General features: G+C 50.9%; 3 protein-coding genes across 3 annotated transcripts; 1 reads left to right on the forward strand and 2 right to left on the reverse strand.

Annotated features, from left to right (window-relative positions):
* Window positions 1–358: 358 nt before the first annotated feature.
* KY384_002833 (uncharacterized protein) lies at window positions 359–7,648 on the forward strand (the record flags this gene model as incomplete). Its single annotated transcript, XM_044811355.1, has 1 exon — window positions 359–7,648. The coding sequence occupies one exon, from the start codon at window positions 359–361 to the stop codon at window positions 7,646–7,648; it is 7,290 nt and encodes a 2,429-aa protein (XP_044671631.1).
* Window positions 7,649–7,891: 243 nt separating this feature from the next.
* Window positions 7,892–8,681, reverse strand: KY384_002834 (uncharacterized protein; the record flags this gene model as incomplete). The annotated part of the gene is made up of 3 exons (XM_044811356.1): window positions 7,892–8,121; window positions 8,243–8,445; window positions 8,530–8,681. The coding sequence occupies 3 exons, from the start codon at window positions 8,679–8,681 to the stop codon at window positions 7,892–7,894; spliced, it is 585 nt and encodes a 194-aa protein (XP_044671632.1).
* A 744-nt stretch (window positions 8,682–9,425) lies between these two features.
* On the reverse strand, window positions 9,426–9,957 carry KY384_002835 (uncharacterized protein; the record flags this gene model as incomplete). The annotated part of the gene is made up of 2 exons (XM_044811357.1): window positions 9,426–9,434; window positions 9,667–9,957. 2 exons carry the CDS (start codon window positions 9,955–9,957, stop codon window positions 9,426–9,428), a joined length of 300 nt encoding a protein of 99 aa, XP_044671633.1.
* Window positions 9,958–10,623: the final 666 nt, after the last annotated feature.

The raw sequence follows: 10,623 nt of genomic DNA on the forward strand, positions 1-10,623 counted from the left end.
CGGCCGTTAGGGGGCTTCACCTACAAACTTAGCGTCTAGATAGGCACCAATGACAGTTCAAAGGCGAGCGTGACTAATGGGTCTAATGGGTTGCACTAGAGAGGCCCCTTACAAGCTAGTCCCGTCATGCATTACCCCCCAATCAATCGCATCATTTGGTCATAGCTCGAGGTTCTAGACCATGGTTGGTGACAGCTGGCTGATGACCTCTGGCCAAAGGATTCTCAGTATGCTTCACGATGAATGTTTCCTCATCGTCGGAGAGACCGACGGCTGCCTATCGATGCCATTGATACCGACTCTGGTACCCTCGGAACTCAATGAGGGTATATCCTGGCTCTGGTGAATTGCCGCTGTCATGGCAAGCTTGTCCAAACGCCTCGATGGCCTTTCGGGTCAATCGGGGAAGTCGGGTATTGAACGCATGCAGACCTCGAATCGCAATAACAATGGGAAGAGCGCCGAAAGGAAGAGCGGTCTCTCGTCGGCGCCGCTGGCCATTGGGGGTGGGGGCGCCCTGAAAGCTCTCAATCAATCGCCACAGATAACGCCGCTCAACGGCTCCATGTCCTTCTCTATCCCAGTCCCGACCTCTGCCTCGCGCTCCGCTGCCGCCACGCCGAGTCTGGCACTGTCGTACAGTTCAGGTCAAGGCAATGGCCCCTTTGGCCTCGGATGGAATGTGCAAGTGTCAGAAATCAGTCGCAAGACTGCCAATACAATCCCGCGATATGCAGAATCTGATACTTTTGTACTCTCTGGCTACGATGACCTCGTGCCTACAGAGAGTAAGTATGAGCAGCCGCCCGCGTCTAGTGATTGGACGGTTCGGAGATTCAGGCCGCGAATAGATCCGCAGAATCTCAGAATCGAGCAATGGAGTAATAAGACGAAGAAGTCAGATGTGTATTGGCGTACAATCACAGGGGACAATACTACGACGGTGTATGGAGACTCTGCCTTCTCTAGAGTGGCCAGTAAAGCTATGGACGGAGACCTGACACCGCCAAAAACATTTTCATGGCTGTGCAGCAAAGTCTATGATGCCACAGGCAACTGCATGGAATTCACATACAAACCTGAAGACGGTGCCGGGCTTGAGGACCCTAACAACAAGATGTCCAAGGCGCAACGAGACAGAGCTTCAGCTTATGGGTCGAAGTTGTACCTGAAGTCCATCAAGTACGGTAACAGAGCCGTAAATCGAGATCTGAAAACATGGAAAGTATCAACCGAGCCAATGCAATACCTCTTTCAGGTAATCCTTGATTACGGTGAGCATGACCAGGACAACCCCAAAACTACCGATTCAAAGCCTTGGTCGTTGAGAGGAGATTGCTTCTCGCGTTTCAATAGTGGCTTTGAGCTACGAACACAGCGCTTGTGCCGACGACTGCTCAATTTCCACCTCATGCCCGAATCAGACACACTTGGACGAGCAGAGAGTCTCGTCTCCTCCGTCTCGTTGGGGTATCAAGAGTCAAAGCATGCCACGAAGCTCATGTCTGTGAGAATTGAAGGACACACTGTGACAGATGGTGGCCACGAACGTTTGGCTATGCCTCCATATCAATTCACTTACCAAGAAACCCCGCTGACGAAGACTTTGGAGACAATGACCGTGAATGTTGCCAAGATTAACAATCTGCCCGGCGAGCGCCCAAGTGAAAAGGTCGATTGGGTAGACTTTGACGGAGAGGGTAGTCCTGGTTTGTTAAGCATGTCAAATTCATATGGCTGGCAATATCAACGAAATGAAAATGCATTATCAGGAGATGCTCGTGGCGGTTCCTTTTCAAGACCCCAAGTTATCAACCCTAGACCCAACACTGGCACAGATTGGGTACTGCAAGACCTTGACGGAACTGGAAAGCTGGACCTTACCTCCCTACAAGAACCAGGATATTACGAGAGGGGAGCGTCAAATGACTGGGGTCACTTTCAAAACTACCCCTCGTGGCCTGTTGTCAACACAGCAGACGATTTTGCTTTCAGAATGGACGTCACAGGCGACAGCCTTCTTGACATTGTTCACCTAGATGTCACCAACAGTCAAGTCATCTGGCTTCCATCCTTAGGAAAGAAGGGATTTGGACCTCCTCAGCGAGCGACAGGGGCTTTCGGCATCGCTTTGCTGGGCGAGAAAGACACTTCAAATATGATCACCACCGCAGATATGACTGGTGATGGGTTATCCGACATAGTCTCTATCTCCAATGGGTTGATCTCCTATTGGCCAAATCTTGGGTACGGTCGGTTCGGGGACGAGATCGTTATGATGAATTCGCCCGTATTCGATCTCGCTGATCGGTTCACCACGGAGCGCATGCGACTTGCTGATGTAGATGGCTCTGGTACTTGCGATATCATATACTTTCCTCAAAGGGGAGGCGCGATCTGGTATGCTAATCAGTCGGGTAATGACTGGGCCGGCGGGCAAGCAATAGCCAACTTTCCCTTTCTCCAATCCTTAGACTCTGTGTCTGTAGTGGATCTACTGGGTAACGGGACTTCCTGTCTTGTTTGGTGTGGCAGTGGCCAGACTACTGGAAGGCCGACCTTTCATTTCGTTGACTTGACCAAAGGACTCAAGCCTCACTTACTTTCCACGATTACGAATGGCTTCGGTCTCAAGACAACCGTTCAGTACAAGCCATCAACTTCGTACTACCTAAATGACAATTTGAAAGGCAACAAATGGAAAAGATCACTCCCGTTTCCCATTCAGTGTGTGGAAAGAATTACGATTATAGACGAGATCACTTCAACCTCAAGACAGACGCGATACGAATACCATGACGGGTATTACGACATGTCCGAGCGCGAATTCTGTGGTTTCGGTGCGGTAGAGACCTGGATACGAGATTCGTTCCCAGCCATCTCGTCGCGCAAAGCCTTTTCAACGCCTGAAAAACACTCCAAGACGTGGTTTTACACCAATTCTGATTCTCCTCAAGCACTTCTTGGGACCGCCTTCAAGCGTCAGCACCAAGCGTCCTGTCATATACCAAAAGATCTAGATGGCAATGACGCCCCATCGGCCAGCAGAGCTTTGAACGGGAGCATACTTCGTGAAGAGATCTATGGACATGATACGACACAGCAGACGCCCATACCTTTGACCGTACATGAATTTGGCTATACGTCGCGAAAGTTGCAATCGGGCGACAAATCACCAGCAGTGTTCGCATCAGCGCCTAGAGAGACCGTAAACTTCTACTACGAAGGACAGTCGGATATTCCACCACGCATTGAACATAGTATCTCGCCGCTGTACAATGAGTATGGAGATCCGATACTGTCCGTCACGATAGCATATGGGCGGATTCCAACAGCCACGGATACTTCTCAGGTGGCTCTTAGCCAACAGGCCAGCATTGTACGATGTCAGGAGATACATTACACGAACTCAGTTGATGATCTTGATAACCTACGCACGCCCCTTGTGTGCTCATCTAGATCTTACCACCTGTCAGATTCGCCCAAAGACTTTGTGGCAGCCGAGCAGATCGTATCGGATTTAGTTGTCCATCGCAAAGCTGTGAAATTGACGAACTTGGGGAAAGCTTCTGACCATCCAGCCAGCTCAACTTTGATCGCCGAGTCTCGTGTGTTTTTCAAAGACAATGAGCTGAAAACAGTCCCTACAATTGGTAGATTGGAAGCTTTCTCGATAGTCGATCGCAGCTACGATTTAGCGCTGGATCAGAATTCTCTCAAAACCATTGTGCCAAGCGAAGACACCGAATTCGACAGAAAGTTGCGCTTGGAAGTACTCCCCAAATCTGGTTATATTAATCTAGACTCTGATGACCGCTGGTGGGTCATGTCGAGCACGATATCGTACTCGACATCCTCAGGACAGGCAGATGAGCTGGCGCTCGCACGAGCATCATTCTATCGCCCCATCCGCACTCTCGACGCTATGAACAGTGTTTCTACTACCAAATGGGATACTTACTGGCTGCTTCCCACTGAGATTACAGATGCCGTCAAGAACTCATCGAAGACTCTTTACGACTACAATCGCCTGCTACCGAGACAAATTGAGAATGCAAACGGAAACCGGCGCCAGACGATATATGATTGTCTGGGTGAGCCTATCGCCTTCGCCGTATTGGGGAAGAGTAGTGAGCAAGTAGGTGATAGTCTCGTAGGATACAGTAGACCTATCACGGATATACTTGGTCTCTTGCAAGCTGGTAATCTTGATGGTCTTCGCGCGTTCATTCGTGACGCAGGTAGTATTACGGTGGTCGATCGGAAGCGTTTCGCCCAGACATCGCAAGCGACTAGCGGCAACGTCACTCCTGCCTTCAAGGTAGATATCTCAAGAGATAAGCATTTTCGCAATGGGGAGGCGCAACTTTCTGTAGCTGTGACATATCTAGATGGCTCTGGAGCTCCTTATCAAGCAACATCCATTTCTAGAACGTTCAGTGGTGGTGTCTCATGGCATAATGTCATCTTTCCTATCTGTGATCTCAGCGGAGTGCCAACCATGGACTTTGCGCCATTTTTTGGCAATTCTTGTGCTTTCATACCACCAACAAAGATCGCTGGCGCCATCACCCATTACCTGACTGATACACTCCAAAGACAAATTGGTATATTCCATCCAGATCATACTTGGTCCCTCACTCGATCCCTCCCTTGGGAGGTACAGACTCGCTCGGAAAGCCGCACTCTCAAGATTGACCCGAAGCAAGACGCAACTGTTGGCCCTTACATCCGACTCCTACCTGAACAATCCTACTCTCCCTCCTGGTTTGAAGAGAAAATGAAAAATGAAAACACTAAAGTGGCAGCCCAGAGGTCCTCTGACTATGGCGACAAGCCAATCACTACCTATTCGGATGCTATTGGAAGACCAATAGCCACTTCTCAAAAGCTAGGCAGCCAGGAGCTTGTCTCAACCGTCAAATATGATCGCGCGGGCAACCTTCGATCCAAATCCGATGCACGACAGCGGCTTGCAGAAGTCAATGAGTATGACTACAATGGACAATGCGTGCTTACAAAATCAATGGACTCGGGCGAAAAGTGCCAGCTCGTCAATTTCCGGGGGCAGCCAATTTTTGCCTGGACTAATCGCAAAACTCGGTTTCGATACGAGTACGATGAGATTGGTAGGTTGACTAAGGTCTTTCAGAGGAATTTGGGTCCCGAAATCCTCGCCGTGAAGAACCTTTACGGCGAAGGAGAGACGAATGCGTCGGCGCGTAACCTATGGGGTCAGTTGGTCACCAGTCTGGACCAGGCTGGAGTGCAGAAGTATCTTGAATTCGACTTCAAGTCCAATTGCACACAAATATCCTTCGAAGTCGCGTCAGACTATCGCAACACCCTCGACTGGTCTGTCCAGAATGAACTTCTTCCCGAAGTGTACAAGAACGCAATCGAGTACGATGCCCACGATCGAGTCCGTTCAGAAACTGACTCCCAGGATAACACATCTTACAGAGAGTACAATCGCATGAGTCAAGAAATATCTGCCGGATGGAAAAGCCCTAATTCTCAGCCGAAGGATTATATCTCCCAAATTGTATATACACAATTTGGTGATACTAGTACCTTCAAATATGGCAACGGCTGCATTGCCGACTTCTCTCACGATAGAGTCACTGGGAATCTCATGCAACGTAAATTCGCGTCAGGCGCAGTAGTACTTCAAGACACCGGCTTTCAATACGATTGCGAAGGCCGCAAGGTGCAAGTAGAGAACAAAGCAGCAGAATTACAGTATCTTACAGGCAAGGTTGTCAAGCCAATCTCAGAATACACATATGATCCACTTGGGCGCCTGATACGAGCTACTGGCCGTGAATGGGTAGATACCCAAGCAAAAGCTACACGCAGCCCTTCGACACAACCGAAGGTACTAAAAGCACCTGTTGAAGGTAGCCAACTACGAAATTACCAAGAGATCTATGACTACGATGATGCAGATAATCTTGCTTTACTCAATCATGAAATCCAAAACGACCCAGCAATCCCAGGATGGCAAAAGAAGCAGATTTATGAAGAGAAAAGCATTTTGGATGCCGCAACACCAAGTAATCGCCTATCACGCATAGAAATTGCTGGACTCACCGAAACGTATACTTACGAAGGGATCTCCGGCGAACAAGGCTGCGTGACCAAAGTCGGGCCCACAACTCTAACATGGGATGTGAACGGCCTCTTACGCAGCACCACCCAACAAGCCATTCGAGACAGCATTCCAGAGACAACATGGTACGTCTACAACAGCAGCGGCAATCGAATCCGCAAAACCACCGCCCGCCCTTCTACAGACCCTTCCAAACCACAAGTGATGCGGGACACACTCTTCCTGGGCAACCTCGAGATCCAACGCAGCTTTACCCCCTCTCCCTCTCCATCCTCACCCCTCCAACTCGAGCGCGAGAAACACAAACACACCCTCTCAGCAGCCGGCGCCGTCGTACTGCTCGAAACCAGCAAAACCCCCGCATCCTCCCCGCCTTTAGCGCGATATCAATTCCCCGGCGGCCTCGAAACAGACGACACCGGTAAAATCCTCTCATACGAAGAATACTCCCCCTTCGGCATCTCCACATTCCTAGCCACCACCACCACCACCGCCGAGACTGACATTCCCTCAAACCACCGCTTCGCCTCCTACGACCGCGACGCCGAAACCGGCCTCTCCCACTGCGGTCTGAGGTACTACTCCCCGTCCCTCTCACGCTTCCTGTCCCCCGACCCACTCGGTTCCATCGACAGCACGAACCTGTACCTCTACTGCGGCGCGGACCCGATCAATTTTCGTGACCCTTCCGGCACCGTGGGGGAAGAAGTAGAAACGCTGGCGCCGCAGCCCGTAAAGCCCGGCAGCAGTATTGGCACTTTCTTTTCTAAACTTTTTAAGCGTGGGAATGCGGTCAAGCCCGACAAAGCCGCGAAGGTGCCGGTGCCGTACGACGGGCGCGACCCAGACGTGCAAATGCATTACACGACGGGCTGGGGCGGGATTAAGGAGGTGAATTATCGAAAACGGCCGCCGCCGTCGCTGCCGTACGACCACAGTGCGCACCAAGCATCGTTGACGGCTTTTGACACGACACCGCCGACGGCGCCGGGCGTCCTTTACGGCCCACAAACCCAATCCCCTACATACAAAACTCTCAAGCGCGGGAACGCGATCAGAGATGCGAAATTGCCGGAAACGGCGCCCCCGACGTATAGTGGTAGAGACCCTGATGTGCAGATGCATTACACGATAGGCTGGGGCGGGATTAAGGAGGTGAATTATCGCAAACGCCCGCCGCCGGTGCAGGAGTATGATCATGCTAAGCATCAGGCATCTTTGATGGCGTTGCCGACGACGGCGCCGAGCTATCCCGAGATGGGGACGGTGGGGAAGGTGGGAAGGGAGGAGTTGAGGAGGGGTGGGGCGATTTTTGAAACCGGGGTTGGGGTGGGGGGGAGTAAGAGCGCGGGTGTGAAAGGGGGTGGGATGGGGACGGGAATGGGGATGGGAGGGACGGGAATGGGAGGGGTGGGAGGGGTGGCGAGTACGGGGATTAAGGTGGCGAAGTTCTCGGCGGGGTTTGGGGGTGGAGGTGGAGGGAGGGGAGGGGCGCCAAGTCTTTCTACCACGTCGCCTGGGGCTGCGTTTTATTGAGGTGGGTGGGATGTGGGGGGAGGGTGGTTGAGCGTGTCATTACTGCTAGGAGCGTGGATAGCATGCAAAAGCCTGTCGGCAAGCAAAGAGCAGCCATTGGTTACGCAATCGGATGATAGAATAGCAAATTGATATCGCATGTGAAGTGGCAACAGAGCGAGTGCACTTCATGGCCAAAGATGATTCATTCACCTAGAATAGGTGGCACATTCATCATAGCTAGATCTACGGCGATCAGCGTATCTAAACACCCTGATTCCGCGCGTTCATAGCGCTCTGAAAAGCACCCAGATTCTTTCCCCAGTCGGAACCCATCGATGTCAACATATCCTTAACATCACTATTCTGAACGTTTTTCTTTTCGCCCATGTGCTGATTGATGACATCTGACATCGAGCGGACTTCGGCGAGCTGTGCTTCTTCCTCGGGCGTTGGAGCTACGGAGATCACTGCGTTAGCGGTCGCATATAGCGCTATATTAATCGCGCGCAATATTGCAAAAGAGATCGATAGTTTAAGAAACGGGAGTGACAACGAGGACAAGATGAAGCTGAGGACCACACTCCTCTTGCAACAACTGAAATCTTGACTCACGCTTAGGAGTCCACCTCGGCGCGCCCTGATCAACATACCCCGCGACTTTATAGCTAGGCGAACCAACAGGTGGACATTTCAGAACCTCGATACGGGTCTCCTTGATGATGTTCATCGCTTTGGTCTCCCACAAGGGTCCCAGCAATATCGCGTAATTTTCAGGCGAGTCTTCACCCGTGACGATGAGGCGTCGTATAGGATATCTAATTCCCTGTTAGCAGGAACAGAAATGATGTCGCGAAGGGTTTCTTGGAGGACGGGGGGGGGGGGGGGGGGTTATTGCATACACCAAACCACACTGATAGCCATGTGGAGAATTGGAAGGGAAGTCCAAGCCTAGGCGTGCAGCTAGTGCTTGTGCTTCGGGTTTCGTGGGAGCGGTGTTGTTCCAGTAGTTGAAGGGATCGCGAGCGCGGTTGCGGCCGGCGCGACCTGGCATGTTGATGGGTTTGGTCGTGATGTAAGATTTCGTGGAGGAGAAGAGGAGTTGAGGAGTTGTGAGCAGGGTTAAATAGCCAAGGGCAGCTGACTATTCAGCCCTACATTTCTTGGCAGAACGCTGGCCAAGACCAGGCTGATTGAGGTGTCAATATAATATTGTTTAGATTGACACTCGTGAGGTATCGTTCATTGTAGATGTCATGAGACTGGTGTCGTACAAGAACGTGAAGACTAAGTGTCTTACTTCCAAAGATATTATGTTAGCAAAGAAGCCGGCCGAACACTCCGCCGCGGAAAGACACGATGCCATCGCAACACGTCAGCATAAAACTGTAAATCGATGGATGTGAAAGTGAACAGAGGACTACGTCAAGGCTACTTAGGCGCCGGCCTTTAAGGACGTAGAAGGAAAGGGAGAGAGGTGAGGCGACGTCATATGTATGAGCGCATTGGGAGAAAAGGAGGACAGTGAAAAAGGTAGAAGTGGCAAGCTGACATAACTCCGCTATGATCCACACTTTACACGTACCTAATTCTAAGATGAGAAAGACCTACCACCCCTCCTCCATCATTTCATTCGCCAAAGTACCAAAACGACCAATTCCATCCCGCGGACAATAACGTAAAAGCAACATCAGAAATCCTCTCGCTCCGGTAGACCCCAATAGCGACATCATCCTCACCATCAAATGCTTACCGTCTAATCCTTTCCCCCAAGATATTCCTCGACATCATCATCCTCCTACTCCCACTAAAATTCTTACAGATATTAGTCGAGCAGCGCCACGTACTAATCGCATTAATCGTAGTATACGGACTGATAGGACAGCTAGTCGCAGCCGAGTCATCTTTGAAACAGTATCCCGAATCGACCAAACCCGCCGCCGTAGAAACCTTGTAACCGCCCTATTCCCTCCCCCCTCCATTAGCCCCCCGTTCCTCTCCTCGGTAGCATCTCACAGTTTCTCGATGACGTGACTTACATTAAGCGGCGTGAACGTCACCCAGCCAGCATGGCAAAACTTGTCCTCCAATTTGAACTCGAACATTTCGCTCTCAGGGTCATCTTGCCCAGCCATGACACCATCGGAAGAGTCGAATTCGCCGACGTTGTGGCACGTGAAGGCGGACGCGGGGGCCATGCCGATGGTCACGGCGGAGAAACAGCCGACTGTACCGCTCCAGTCGAGCGCAGTGGCTTGGCCGATGAGAATGTCGGCGAGGACGTGGGCGGGGATGGTGGCGGAAAGGACGAGGTGGAGTGGGAATTTCATGGTTGAATGGTCTGTTTCTCGGGGGCTGAGGGTTGGGGTAGCTTGGGTGGGTCAGTGGAGCTGACTTGAGAATGAAGGGATTGAGTGCTCTTTTTAAGAGGATGTGTGGTGCTCTCCAACATGGTTGCCATCTGCAGGGCAGAGATTTTTCTGGACAGTTTCTTAACACGCCAGTCGAATGCCAAGAGATGTGAAAGCGGCGGGTTGGTGGATGAGGACATGATTTCATAGAGTCACTTAAAGCTTTAGGGCTGTGGAACCAATGATTTGAGTGATTCCTGCATTCATTCGCATGCATTCCCCAATCTGTACTTTGTAAGTGTCAAAGAATTAGTGAGGCGCTTTCTGGTGGTTTTGTTGAATGGGTTGTATGCTCGCAAGAAAAGTACTAAGACTGGATCCTCCGACATTGAAAATTTTTAAGATCACAAGGAGGAGAGGCAGGGGATCACAATATGTATCTAGCGTGGCGTGGCTAGACCGAACATACACTGCGATGGTCACTTACTAGCGACCTAGTCAGGTGAAGCATTTTATTGAGATTCGAAGTTCATAATCGTGTGGTAGTAAGCATGTTTCAGGAAATCTTGCGAGTTGCTCATCATATGCAATCGGCAGATTTAAGGGTGTCCCCGAATGATCTATCTGCGTGCGCCTTATGCGACC

Source organism: Bacidia gigantensis (genome assembly GCF_019456465.1).
Source record: "Bacidia gigantensis strain McMullin 20006 chromosome Unknown contig_175, whole genome shotgun sequence".
In the NCBI taxonomy this organism is placed as follows: Eukaryota; Fungi; Ascomycota; class Lecanoromycetes; order Lecanorales; family Ramalinaceae; genus Bacidia; species Bacidia gigantensis.